This window comes from Molossus molossus, unplaced genomic scaffold (genome assembly GCF_014108415.1).
Source record: "Molossus molossus isolate mMolMol1 unplaced genomic scaffold, mMolMol1.p scaffold_m16_p_9, whole genome shotgun sequence".
Classification (NCBI taxonomy): domain Eukaryota; kingdom Metazoa; phylum Chordata; class Mammalia; order Chiroptera; family Molossidae; genus Molossus; species Molossus molossus.
The window spans coordinates 31,417,677-31,432,975 of record NW_023425403.1 but is presented as its reverse complement, the minus strand read 5'-3'; the positions used below and the strand labels follow the sequence as shown (position 1 = coordinate 31,432,975).

At 40.5% G+C, this 15,299-nt stretch overlaps 1 protein-coding gene across 1 annotated transcript in view; it reads right to left on the bottom strand.

The window, feature by feature from the left end:
• Positions 1-15,299, bottom strand: part of SCEL (sciellin) — a 114,158-nt gene that overhangs the window by 58,448 nt on the left and 40,411 nt on the right. Inside the window, exon 9 of the mRNA XM_036249981.1 lies at positions 13,753-13,818. Coding sequence (XP_036105874.1) covers positions 13,753-13,818 — 66 coding nt within the window. The remainder of the gene's footprint in view (positions 1-13,752; positions 13,819-15,299) is intronic.

Sequence of the window (15,299 nt, the reverse complement as noted above, 5' to 3'; positions counted from 1 at the left end):
ATAAGAATGTATAAAATAAATGAAAGGAGTGATTAAATAAGTTTAAGGAGAAGGAGATAGGTACTGAAGAGAGTCTGAAACTTCCAAAACCTTCAAGTTTAGCTGTACCATAGGAGCAGTCCATTGTTGATTCCACTACTGAGGAGCTAGGAGGTGCCTGTTGCTCAGATGAGTTGTGTTACACGATATGCCAGGGAAAACTGTTCACATCAACAGGGTCTCCCCATTCTGGCCCAGAGTTAGAGTTTACGATTTGAGAGTAATTTATTTGTGTGGCCATCATCTTCTCTTCTCAAAAAATATCTCTGTTTGGGGGATGATTTGGTATCACTCACATGATAATGTGTCCCTTATTATATCTGTGTGTATTTGCTGACTATATGCTTTTCTCCCAGGAGCACAGAAAAGGGGTAAGAAGGTGGTCAATCCTGCACAGTAATAACAAATCTGCACAGGGCACTGGGTACCTGAGAACAGGCAGGAGAGGGCTGACAAGATGAAAAGGAGGATTAGAGAAGATGATGCCAAATGGTGCTTATGCCAGAAGCCCACTGATGAAAAGCTGTTTCCTCCAGTTTGGAACGGCTAAGGCCTCAAAGAGGCTGGTGAATTCTGACTGGGTGTGTCTGGGAGGCAGAGATGGGAAGAGAAGTGGATCTGAGTAGCCAGTGCAGAGATGGTTTGGCATATACCCAGGAAAGAAAAGGTGGGTGTGTAGTTGTCAAGGCCGGGCAAAGCAGGGGAGTGCATTTATGTATTCATTTCCGAGGGTAATGCATTTACATCCCCACTGGGCAGGGGCCAGATGATGCCACATTGACTTCAATTCACCTCAAAGGATGTTTTATTTGCATCTCTGCGATGACAGCCCCAGATGACAGAACCCCAGCCCTGGGGGAAATGAGAGAAATCATTCATGCCATGCCAGGAGCTCGGTGTGATGCCAAGGAGGGGGATTAAAATGCAAGAATGAAGCAGGAAGCTGTGGCCTGGAATGTTTTGAAGAAAAGGAAACAAGAGACATTCATGTGGAATGATCCTGCTTGAACACCACTCTGAGACACAATGTTTAAGCTTGGATAAATTGATTGTCTCTCCCCTCTGTTCTTCCCTCAAGCCACCCCACGAGCAGCTACAGTTGTAAAGAATAACTTTCAAAGGTAAAATGGCAGGGCTCACAAGAAATGTGAAAACTTGCAGATGTAGCTCAAGGGCCAGAGATGATAGAAGTAACATTGTGAAACTGTTCATATGTTACTTCATTTTCAACTGCTACTGTACAGATCACTTCTTCTCATGATGGCTTTTTTGAATAATAAACTTCTACTCAAAACTGACTTTGTGAAGAATATTTCTATTATTGCAGTGCTGGTCTAAGTTGAAACAAGAAAAATTGACTCTAATATTTAATTGTGAGTTTCATTTTCACTTTCCATTGTGCTTAACTTTTGTAGCCCACAATTTTTTTTTATTGCAAAAGTACAAAAGGAGTTGATACTTTTATTGAGTTCTAGAAACATGCCAGTTTTCCAGGCTCTTATATACGTTATTTTATTTAATCCATATATCTATCCTGAGGAGTATATATGTATGTATGTATGTATGTATGTATGTATTATTATGATTATTATTATTCACTGAGTCTCAGAAAAGTTGAGAAATTTGCCCTGGATCACATGGCTAGTCAGTTGCTCAGCCAGGGTTTCAATCTATTCTTTCTGATGTCAAATCCTATGCTTTTTTTAATGTCCTATTATATCTAACCCATACTTTTCCAGGTATTTCCAATGAAAACCTAGTAAAAACAGGTTTTCTTGCATTATTTCCCTGCACAAGTTAGCAGTCATTCACTCAACAAGGACTTAGTCCACAATTTCTCCAGTGATACTGTTAGGACACACCACAGTGAATGAGGCAAAATTGGTGATTCATAAAAAGGTGTGGTCCATGCTGTCAAAGAGCTTACATAATGCAAGGGGCACCTTCAGAAGCATGACTGCTGTTGATGTCTCACTTTCCAGATGCCAGTGGCCATTTCAATAAGTCATAACACAGCAATGGAGCATGCAGTCGGCAAGAATTACAGAAACTTAGGTTCTAGACTAGCTCTGCCGCTAACTTTCAGATTCTTTCTAAGCCTCTGCTTATTTATACATAAAAGGAAAAAATGGGGCCAGACGTGTGGTTTCAAACCACTACACAGCTATGGATAGGCAAAGTTATTGCAAGGAATCCTCAACTCCACCAAGCCCCAAGTACTAGCTCTAGACTAAGTACCTTGCACATTCATACACTGCACCTTCCAAATGTACTTAGATGCTGTTGTGGCTAATAAAATCTCAATTAGTATAATTATGTTGGGTCTATAAGAACATAGATAAACTTTAGCTGGTTAGTAGACACAAAAAGACACAGTTTTTCAAGTATTGGTAAATTCATAGCATCTTTTGATTCTTAGATATTTTCTTAAAGACATATTAAGAACAGTCCTACCATTATCAGATGAAATTGTAATCATTTTCAGCATTAAAAATGAGTCTACTCGAAATGAATCATAGGCCTACACATAAAACATTCAACTATAAAACTTTCAGAAGAAAAATATTTGTGTCCAGGGGCAGGCAAAGAGTTTTTAGGTACAGCACCAACAGCTCAGCTCTTTTTTTTTTTTTAACTTGACAAATTAGACTTAATTAAATTAAGAAACTATTGCTTTGCAAAAGACATTAAGAGGATAAAAAACAAGCCACACGTTAGGAAAAATAATATTTGCCAGTCACATATATGACAAAGAACTGGTAAACAGAACATCTTTTAAAAACAGCTCTCAAAAGTAAAAAATAAGTAAACAAACCACCAGTCAAAAACATAGGTATATGATTTAGAACACATATTTCACCAAAGAAGATGTACACAAGACAAACAAGCATGTGAAAAGATGCTCAACGTGATTAATCTCTAGGGAAATGTGAATTGAGACCATGACTACACATTGATTTGAATGGCTAAAATGTGTTCTTTAAACTGACACTGTTAAGTGATGCTAAGAAAGTGAAAACATTTGAATTCACATTGCCTGTGGGGATGCAAGCTGGTACAGCCACTTTAAAAAGTGTTTGGCAGTTTCTCATCAAGTTAAACACATACTAGATGACCTAACAATCCCACTTGAGGGCATTTATTCAAGAGAAAGAAATACATATGTTCATATGAAAACCTGTATGTGAACATTTAAAGCATCTTCAAAAAAAAAAAGATATGTGACCTAACAATCCCACTTGAGGGCATTTATTCAAGAGAAAGAAATACATATGTTCATATGAAAACCTGTATGTGAACATTTAAAGCATCTTCAAAAAAAAAAGATATGTGTTTTGACTGGTGAAGAGATACATGGACTTTGAATCTCCATATAATGGACTACCACTCAGCAATGAAAAGGAATGAACTGTTAATCCATGCCCCCGCGTAGATGGATCTCACATGCAAAGAAGCCAGATTTAACTGGCTTTCAATGCTGTGTGATCCCACTTACATGACGTTCTGCACAAGAGGGAGAAGAGAGCTGAGAGGGAGAAGCGCCTTCCGTTTGCAGAGTATGACAGTCCTAAGTAAGATGTTGGTCCTTGCACGCCCACCTGGTATTCCCACTGTCTTCCCCAAGGCTCACGGAGGTACAGTCACTATGTGACAGTGCTCCTGTCACCACAGTATCCCACACCCTGGCTTCCCTGCCTCCCAGGGCCTGCTCGCTCCAACGCCACTTCCTCTGCACAAAATCCAAGCCACCGTTCCCTCAGTGTGCTCCAATTCTGCCCAGTCTTAGCAGGAAAAAAACCCTGATTCACGTTATTGACACTAAGATTTGAATGAGCATAGACAGCCCTTTAGCCTGGCAGATGCTCACGCTATCAACTGAGGTGAGAGTAGCCGTCAGGCAATAGCACTAAACGGTGAAATACAGTCAAACCTCGGTTCTCCACCAAGCTGTTCACAGAAAAACATCTTGGTTGTTGAACAAAACTTTGGTTCTCCACCTGACAACCTTTTCATGCTGATATCTATGTGATGAGACATGTGTTGCTCAGGTGACAGACAAAGGAGAGAATACCGTATGAGAATACGGTACAGTTTACCGTAACACCTCTAGTTGCTAACATCTTAGGAAATTGTGCTGTGAAAATAATTCCTTTTTTTGTGTGTGATTCTTTTCTTTTTTGTTGTGATTTTTTTTCCTTTGTGATTCTTTTCCCTTTGTTGCTGCTTACTATTATGATTAAATACATACAGTAAGTCACCATGGGTCCTAAGAAGGTTAGTGATAGTAGCAAAGTGAAAAGGAAAGTTGTGAGAACAATAGAACTTAGACACATACAAGAGAGATTTAAAAAGGAAATAATTTGGGGGTCCGGAATGGATTCATTCAATTTATATTATTTCTAATAGGAAAAAGTGATTTGGTTTTCTAGCAAATCGCGTCTCAAACAGATTTCTGGAAGAAAATAAGTTTGAGAACCAAGGTTCCACTCTAATTTTTTTGTTGTTGTTGTTCATGAAAGAGCTTGGTTTGCGTGGCTGGAGCAGAGGGAGCTGTAGCTTGGAGGGTGATGTTTGGGGCAGAGAGCTTGCGCCAAGGGACCCTGATTCTCACAGTTTCTTCTTTGCTCCTACTTCTGAACCTGAGGCTCCCTCCTTTGTCATATTGCAAGGCTCCCTGTCAACCGTAGAGGCAGCAGGGGCTCCATGGGAGGAGGGGCAGTGGGAAAGATGTTTTTAATTTGTTGTTGTTGTTTGAATGTAGGAGTTACTTAAAACTAGTGTTAGGAGGTCAGAGACTGTCTATGCGGACCCCACAGGACTGAGGGAAAAGCAGCGGGCTGCTAAAGGTTCAGACCTTTGTTTCCACGTTGTGAATTTGCTTCCTCCTCGTTTTATTTGAACAAGACTTTTTAACAATAATAAACCTTAACTCGGGATAGCGTTTTATTTATTGTGAATGTTTTGAATGGGCATTCTAGGCATTCAGAAAAGATTTTAAAATCACTGTACATAAGCGTTTTACTGAGTATATTGGGATCCTAGTTTTTGCAAAAAAGATCTTAGTTAATGTAAAGAACATTCTTTTGTTGAGATAAAAATAAAATACATCGTTTCTATTTAGCATGACAGCAAACTTTGCAGAGGGTTTGGTACCAAAAGAGTTAAAAACATTGCAGCATAATTAGAAAGGTTATATTTTACCATTTATAGTTACAGAGAGAAAAATATAACTGTAGTGCAAGGTTGCCATGGCAACTCACTTCTCAATCAGGATTTCTTTTTTCCAAAATCTACCAATCAGCTAACTGAAAATGAAAACCACTGAAGGAGAAGAGTTTGAAACAAATACAGATGAGAAATTATGAAAGAGCATAACAAGCAAGCATTTAACTATATGGTAATTTTCCTAGGTGTGTTTTCACAAGTTTAGTTTTATTAGATATTATGTATTTTGTTCGGTCTCTGCAAATGATTACAGAAATAACAACATTGTTTTTTTGTTGTTACTGGTGGTGATGGTGTCATTGTTAATCCTGACTCATTAAAATGGATAAAAATCATAAACATTCATATTGCCTGTTAAGCAAATGCCTTAATTTGACTTCCGTGAGCGTCACATGGCATTTAACCACTGAATCTCTAAGTCACCTCAATGCAAAGCCAGAAGCATTGAACTTACTATAGACAGAATATCAATATTGAATGGTAGGCTCTGAAATCAGAAGCAACTTCAACATCAACTTTCCAGAAATTTTGTTTCCACATTTTATTGTGATGCGTTGAAACAGTTTCCATGAATGGCACCTAGTATCCACTCTATTGGTTCAAGCCTGGAAAATGTTATCACTCTTGAAGGACTCAAAGATGAGAAAAGGTTTAAGAACTTGAAAATTAGACATATACTGTTGATTAGTGACACATTATTTTGCGTTCGGCTTTTTAATAAATCTTGAAATGAAAGAAGGGGGAAAACTCACTGGCTCTGACCTTCTAGTAACTTTCCATAATGATTGTATTTGTACTTTATTTCATATATTTCCCAATCTCTCATACATTCAGAGCTCAAATTACATAGCAGCAAAGCATTAACTCAAAACAGAAATGATTCTGAAAAGCTACGTAAGCTTATCACAAATTATAAAAAGGGTATGTCTCCATAATTTCTTATATTATATAACATTTTCCCACTTGACAGCAAATTGGGAATTACTGGATTTCCTGCTACCACTAAGCACAACTGATAAAGGATGAATGCAGAGAAGGCAGCTTCTGGTCAGAACCTTTGCTCTCTGGCTAGAACCTTTGCTCCTTCTCTTTCTGCTTCGAATGGCCCCATCTTCATGTCCCCTCTGCACCTGGCTTACTCTTATCCATTCGTTAAGGTTTACCTCAGGTAGCTCCTTTTTGGACCCTGCTGCACCTCACACACTCCCTCCATGGCCTGCTCTCCATGCTTCCACATGCCTTGTGGCTGCCCCAACCTTTGTGCCCATCACACCCCCAAGGAGCTGCTCAGTCCATCACAGCCTTCATGTTCAGCACTCCTGGCTCCGAGTGACCCCTCCACATTCACTTTGAGCTTCTTGAAATAGAGACTGGGTTTTACACATACCTGGATTCTAGCAAAGGGCTTTCCTAGCACATGGTCAGAGCTCAACAAGTGTTTGGGGGAAGAGAGAGAGACAGACAGGGGGAGAGAAAGAACACAAGAGCAATGTGTAAACAGTCATTATAACTTCAGTGCAAAGAGAAAACCCTTACTACAGAAAGACAAATCTGATCATGGATTGAGAAAAGTGTCTTGAAATATTAATAAGGGACATTAAAATTAATTCATCAATATGTACTTATTAACAAATTACTATGGACAAATGTATTGATGATTCAAAGGACTATAAGATGGTGCTGTCTAGTCTATGAATAAACCTCAAAAGTAAGTAATGTTTTAAGGTCACGCACAATGAATCACCAAGTGAGGATTGCAGACAATAAGCTTTCTGAGTTCAGGTGACAAAGACAACCCCTTGGGCTGAGAAGCTGTGTAGAGGAAGTAAGACCACACCAGACTGAAGAATGGGCTGGTTCTGGATGGTAGAAGGCGTGTACTTATCCTCTCGTCGCACCTCACCTTTGCCACACAACTGCACTAGTTAAGGTCTCAGTTTCTGGGTCCTCCTCTACCACCTCAATTTTCAACTTTCATTCTCTTCCTGTTTAATATTTTCTCCATAGGTAACTTCACTCAGAAAATACCACATTTAAAATTTGGGGGCTCATTCCCAAAGCGCATCTCTGGCCAACCTCTTATCTGAGCATCTTCCCCATTCCTTACTGCTTGGAAATTCCCTCCACAGACATATCCTTCCAGTATCCCAGGCTCTACCTGCCAAATCAGTGCACATTCAGTTTTGTAAGACCAGTTGTGAACTCCTCATTACGCTCCCATCTCTTCCTACACTGATTGGTGATATCACTATGATTAAAATTCAAATCACATTGAATGATTTCTGTCCTCCTCCCAGCTCCCAACCTCTTTCAGAACTTTTTCCTGAATCCCTTGTTAGAAGTTCTCCATTAGCACATCAGAGCTCCCAGAAAATATTGATGCTTTTCTCATGATCCCACATTTGATCCTATGTTATAGCTACTTGGGCCACCATATTATCCAACTTTCGGAGCCATGAAAGACCCCACGCTGCTCTCACCCTCCGGAGTTCCCTGACCCAGGAACTACCCACCATGCTGCCGAGGGGCATCACTGGATATGCAAGCCTCATATCTGATCCGCTCTCCCTCGGGACTTTCCTTCTTCTCTCCTTCTAAGTGCTGGCCCCTGAGCAGTTGCCTTTGGAGAGTCTCATGATGCTGGGACTTCCTCCCCATGACAACCTGTCAAAGCACCATCCAAATGAAGCCTGCAGTACACTACTGCCACCGGGTGGTCACATCTTTTCCCTTGATCAGCATGTCCCTCAAACTCCACAATGACCGAATAAAGGTCATAAGGGAGACAAAGAGGTCAGTGATCATTTTGACATTTTAAGTGTGTGTGGATGTGTATATTATTGTGACATGAAAACATAATTTTATTTTTAAAGGCAGCATGGAGTGTCTCCCGAAGAGTGAGCATACCCTTAAGTTTAGTTATGAGATAAGATTCTGTGAGGCTAGCCTGGCACAGCATACAGAGAACTAAACTACCTGACATAAGTAATTCGTAGGAATTGGGGGATCAGGTGAGAAGAAGAGAAGAAGAGGAAAAGAGAGATGGAAGAAAGAATAAGTGAAGGGCTGCTGAGCAAACTAGCAACAGGGTCACCCCTATAGAGAAATGCCAGCCGATGAGAAATGACCAATATCAGGTGTGGCCGAAGAACTTACAAACAGGAATTTGTAATGCAGCATTTCACATCATCTGATCTGGGTATCTACACTGTGTTACCACCACTCCCACACCCCACATCTTTATTAAAACCTGATGCAAAGGGTATTTGGACAAGTCAAGGGAAAGAAGTTGCCCATGCCTGAGTCAATGTGGAGCAGAGAGAACAGGACAGAGATAAATCAGAAGTGACGTTTCGAAGTCAGGTCGAAGCCTGGCCACAGAGCGCCAGCGCCCTGTGGGGAGAAGACCGCTTCCCGGGCAGAGGAAGCTGTGCGGGCAGAGGCTCCGCAAGGCTGGGACGGAGAGCAAGGGGGGCGCTGAGGAACTTGGCTTCAGTGCTAAGGACTGGATCTTTATTCTAAGAATAAAGTCACAATTGTTATGAGACGTGATAATGTTCTAATTAACATTTTATAAATATCACTCCGTGTAAAGAAGAGATCAGGGAAGTGGGTATCAGCGTCGAAGGGAGACTAGGTAGCTGCAGCTGTGGTCCAGGAGCACTGTGATGATGGAAATGGAAGGAGGTATATAGATTCAAGAGGCATCTGGGAAGTAAACCCACAGAACTTATTGGTGGGGTCAATATCGGTGGTTAAGACTGGAAAGGTATAAAAAATAACTTCAGGTTTTCAGTGGTGCTGCCTGGCTGAAGGGTAGCACTGACTGACATAGAGAACCAGGTTAATGTGCAGAGCTAGGAATTTCATTCTGAACATGTTGGGTTTGCAGTACCCATAGGATATTCACAGGAAGGTGTGGGGTAGGCAGTGGGCTGTCCAAAGGTAACTCAGCGTGGGCATGGAATGCACATAAAAGGAGGAGTCGGGAGCATACAAATGACCAGTAGAGTCCCGGACATGGATGACGCAGTGGAAGGTCAGGGCACAGACTCAGAAGAAGGAGAAGAGAAACTTGGAGACTTTAGGAACATCAACGTTTCATGGCTTCGCAGAGGATGATGAGGTAGTAAAGGAGCCTGAGAAAGAATGGCTAGAGAAATAAAAGAAAATCCAGGAGTGTGTGTGTGGTGGTGGTGGTGGGGGGGGGGGTTCTCAAAAAACTACAGACCTCGAAAGCTGTGAAAAGCCAGCGGAGCCTTCTGAAAGGTCACGTGTCACAGGGACCCATCCCTCAAACAGAATTTATCAGCAAGGTCATTAGCGATCCTGGGAGAGCTGTTACCATGAACTAACTGTGGCTGGAATCAGAAAATGAAGAAGGAAAGTATCATCAATGCTTCTGAGAACTTTGTGAGGTGTGTGTGTGTGTGTGTGTGTGTGTGTGTGTGTGTATGATTGGGCTGCTAATTTTTAGGATGAAAGGGATTTGAACACGGAAAAGGGAGAAAAACAGTGAAGCAGGGGTTTGATCAGAGAGGTAGGAAGAGAGACAGATGCATGTAATGAAGACTAGTTGAAATCTTGATTCAGTCTTGATTAAAATAAAAAGAAACAATAGGTTTGGATGGCCTTTGCGAGAAGATTTTGGAGAAAATAATTTTGTTGAAATAGGTTGCTCATTTGAAACATTATGCTGATTGTTGCTCTTCTCAGCAAGAGAAGAAAGAGGAGGTCAGAGAACATGTATATCCCGGTGCCCAAGGAGCTACCTTCGAAATCAGCTAGAAGAGGTTGCATCCGAGTTCCCGACTGTGCATGCTATGTCTTGCTAATGTGAATTACAACTCCTCTCTTTAATCTTGTTTTCTCAAAAAGGGGGTAAGAGGCTTTCAACATGATTCAATTCTTAACTCCAAACTTTTGTTTGATCACACAGCTCTTAACCCTTTCACTGAAAAACTAATGTATAGCATACATAAAATTATACTAATTTTAGGAAATTGCTTTTGTTCTTTGGCTATTATTTAAGGTTATTTTAGAATATTAAATTTTATCATTTAAGCTCTGAATTCACCAGCCTTATATTAATTGAATATCTAGTATTACACATAGATATAGATGTGGATATAAAAATAGATATACACATAAACACAGACTTATAGGTATACATATAAATATGAATAAAGGTATGATATCATAGATTCTTCTGTTAATAATAATAATAAATAAAAGTTTGAGACCTTTTGGGTGAAGCTTACTTATAGTATGCCTGTATTAGATTTCAATCCAAACACAACTAAATTTGATTGTCCCACACTATATAAGTCAAGACATGAACAATGAAGGGGGTGGGGTGGCCCATGGTTTCAAAGATCAAGGGTTAAAACATTCAGTAAAAAATATTCATTCCTATAATGACTGGGAAGTCCGATGATCTTTTCAAATGTGCCTCACAGACAGGGGTGTGTGGGAGAAATGAAATCTCTGGAAAAATTATACGATGGAAAAAAAATGAAGGTTCACAAAGGGAAAAACAAAGCCGAGATGAAGAGAGTCAGTATCGATGGAAAATTCCTTTCCCAAAGATGGGATGGTAGAGAAAAGGGAGAAGAAAGCCAGTATATAAGTGAAAGATAAAGGAAAATAAGATTAGCATTGAAGTATTAGCTAGAATTTAAAAAATCATATTTTTGCCCTGGCCCAGTGGCTCAATGGATTGGAGTGTCATCCCGTACACCAAAGGTTGCAGGTTTGATTCCCGGTCATAGCATGTACAGGAGACAACTGATTGATGTTTCTCTTTCATACTGATGCCTCTCTCTCTCTCGCTCGCTCTCTCTCGCTCTCTCCCTCCCCCCTTTCTTTCTCTCTAAAGTCAATTAAAAAACAAAACATATCCTCAGGTGAGAATTTTTAAAAATAATATTTTTAATCTGTTTTTGACCTATTTTCATTTCTTTGAGCTCTTTGGGAACAAAGATCTCTTTTTGAAGCTTTTGCTTTCTTTCATCATTTAATAATTGCTTCTATTTTTCAGCTTTTACTAAAAAGGCTATTTCTCAACCCTAGGAATGCACCGGTATTAAAGGTGAGAAACAGAAGCTGTACTTTGAGCTGTTCCAAAGAAAAGCACTTTAGAAATCAAAGGCATTGCTATATTGTGATTACGCTCTTCTTGCTCCAAAAACTTGGCATGACATTGGCTCTGATCCTCACAGAGAAGTCTTTCAGCTTAACCATTATATTAATAATCTGTGCTCTATAAAGGGAACGCATATCTAACTGATCAACCTAGTCCAATCATCCTCTCTTTTCCCCAGTTCTGGTGCTATGGGTCTGAGCCAGGACTCAGAAACAGGAGCATTTTTATCTTCCATGTAAATCACACCCAGCAATGCATTCATGGTCAGGGCACACAGCCAAGAGCTGTCAGCTCCGTGCAGAGACCCATGAGCTCAACGGGCATTGCAAACGTGAGATGCCAACTCATGAATAATCCTTCCACATTTTCACACAGTTACATAACCAGTTGCTTATTACAATGATCGTTAACATTAATATTGAAATACCAACTAGAAGACAAAAATAAGAGGTTACTTTGGAAATAAGTAATATATGTTTCTAAGTACTAGTTTTTGTTTATCATGTCAAAGTTAGATGGATCTTACAATATTCGGGAAACAATAACAACCAGTAAAACTCCTAGTTAAAAATTTCCCCACTTAGGTAGCTCCATGAAAAAGGTATCACTTATTGAGAAATCTCTAATCACAGCTAGAGGGGAGAGAAGGTTTGAAACTATAAATATAATCCATTCTTGGCAGTTCATATAATTGGATATCACCTACTGATGAGCAGGGTTTTAAAAAAAGCATTTTAACAGAAGGTGGATATAATTTCAACTTGTGACTACTCCGCATCTCTCTCTCTCTTTCTCTCTCTCTCTCTCTTCCTTTCTCTCTAAAGTCAATTAAAAAAACAAAACATGTATATGTTATAATAGCTATAAATAATATAATACACACATACACATACAGATACAACAACAGGTATGAGAAAAGCCACTTCAGTTCTTTGTGTCTGTTCCTGAACTAAAGCTTATATCCTTATAGATCCAACTTAATTTCAATAAAGACACTTATTTTCAAATATTTCTATTATTTGGAAATAAAAGAGACATTGAAAGCCTGCACAGCAGATGAAAATTTTAAGAAATAAAACAATCAAATATTAAACAAGTACATCATTCAGTAAATCTCTTCATTAATTGCTAAATTTGGGAAAATACGTCCTATTGAAACATGGGAATACTGGTAAAAATATTCTAGGGGTTGAAAATATGAAAACAATTTCAGACACCCTAAAGTCAAACCAAACAGGAGACCTGTTTTCTTCACATGTTAGTGAGGACATAGGTTATAGGAGTGTCCACACTTGTGTCTGCTTCTTTGAAGGCCAGTGTAGACTCCATGCTTTGTTCACTGATACATCCCAAGATCCTAGAACCACACCCGGTGCACAGTAATCACTTATTCAGTATTTGTTACATTAAACTGTTGCTGGCATTCCTGTAGGAAAATTGTAGAACAAGCTGTCCCCAACATGGTCTATAATTTAGTTTAACTATTGCTCTCAACAAACACAAAATAAAAATAGAAAATACTCATCTATCGCTTATATTTTACAGAGAACTTGCCACACCTGCCCCCATACAGTCATCTGGGCTCACGACAGACTAGAAGCTGCTGTGCACCAGGAGCCAACACGGGAGGCCCACCTGGTGCTCGACTGTTCTCTCCTCTGCCGTGCTTATGAGTTAAGTTGTGCCTCCCCTCCCCCAATTCATATGTTGAAGCCCCAACACAGTGCTTCAGAATGTGACCTCATTTGGAAATAGGCTCATTGCAGACGTAATTCGTGAAGTTGGGATTAGGTCATTGGGAGTAGAATGTGCTCCGTATCTTACATGACTGGTGTCCTTATAAGAAAGAGAACTTTGGACACTGACACACACAAGGAGAACATCCTGTGAAAATGAAGGCAGAGCTCAGGCGGATGGCCATACAAACTAGGGAGGGACAAAGATCGCCAGGAAACCACCCGAAGCTAGGAGAGAGCATGGAACAAATTCTCCCTCCTCGTCCTGAGAAGGAACCAACCCTGCTGACACTTTGATTGTGGACTTCTACCCTCCAGAACTATGAGACAGTACATTTTTGTTAAGTGACCCAGTGTGTGGTACTTGGTTACAGCAGCCCTTAGCAAACCGATACTGCTACTTACTTACCCCTTACAGCCTGTCAGATTTCTGACCAGGGCACTTGTACCCTGGCCTCCCTCCCAGCGAGCACTGTCTTTTTCATGCTCAGAGTTCACAAAATTGTCTCCAGTGTATTCCAAAGCATCCAGAGTTATTCATTGTCAATATCTAACACATTCTCCCCTCAAATGACATAGCAATCAAGGCTGCCATCTTTCCCTTACCTTCTGCTTGCTCCTGTGCTTGGAGTGGCGTTATACCCTGGAGGGGGTGGTGGGAGCCAGGACTGTCTGTTAAGAAATGACATCAGTTATAAGCATGGTGCTTGAAAGGCTTGGTCCCACTCACAAGTCTATAGGAAAAGCTGAAAATAATTAGAGTAAAAAAGGCAGTAAGATGACTTTTCTACAAGGCCTCAGACATAAAATAAAAGCTTTTTTATAAAGGTACTAGAAAGTAACTGTCCTAGATTTGGGGGCTGGGGGGAGGTGGGAAGAGATTAACCAGAGAACATATTTGCATATGTGTGCAGCCCATGGACACAGACAATAGTGTGGTGAAGGCCTGGGATGGGGCAGGGGCTGGGGGGAGGGGAGGAAATGGGGACATCTGTAATACTGTCAACAATTTTTTAAAAAAGAATAAAACAACAACAACAGAGAAAGTAACCATCCCCTATACCAGGCTCTCTGGTCTCCTTCGAGAACTCCTTTCCCCATTTCCTTTAACACTGAACAAGTTGGACATTCCTTTAAAAAGAAAGCTGACGGAAATCTGGAAAATACTAACGTTTTCCAAATCTAGATAGTAGGCCCATGGGTGTTTATCATAAAAATATCTTCTTTTCTCTCTATTTCCTGCATATTTGACATATTTCATAATAAAAATAACAATAATCTTATGCTCTACTCAAAATATGGCTTTAGAAAAATCGTGATAGAAAACTCTGACAAGTAAGAATATTGACAACATAATGAACATCACAGCAATGCTAACCTCAATGTTATATATATATGTTTATATACGAATACATATATACCCAATTAGAAAGATGTTTTCCCATTATCGGGCATAATTTTATTTGGTAGCGACAGCTGAGGGCTGCCAAAGTGACAAAGGTATGAGCCAGAACTGAGGTTGTTTAGGGGAGAGTGTCAGAGCCTAGAGCAGAAGGGACCTGGACAGAACAGAGAGTTGGCTTCAAATTCCTGAAGCACGAGGCAGAGTCAGGGTGGCACAGTGGCTAAACTCTGAGTTCACCTCCTTCCATGAACACGTCAACATTGCCACTACATTACAGAACCATCGCTGAGCACCACCCGAAGACTAGCTGCACAGAATTCCTGTACTGAAGGATATAAAGAAGCCACGTGAAGACAGGTAAGAGGGACAGAGACACAGTCTAGGCAGGTCCCACACCCACGATTGATACACAGGAGGGATATCTCAGCTTCAGAAGTCCTCCAGGAGGAGCACTAAGTCTGAGCCCCACCCCTGGCTCTTCAGCGGGGGGCACCTGTACCAGGAAATGAAGTCCCCAAAACAGCTGGCAGGAACTATGTCTGAGAGAGAAAAAGGTGTCTGGGCAACTGAGACATTGACCTTAAATGGTACGCACACAAAGTCATGAGCTCTAAGCTCCAGCTCAGAGGTAACAGTTGGAGAATCGCCTTGATCAATAGGGAAAGAATTAAACTAACTTTAGGGTGAGGACAATGACTGTTGGGAACTCTCTCAAGGACACAGTGCTGGCAGGCTCCACTGTTCTTTT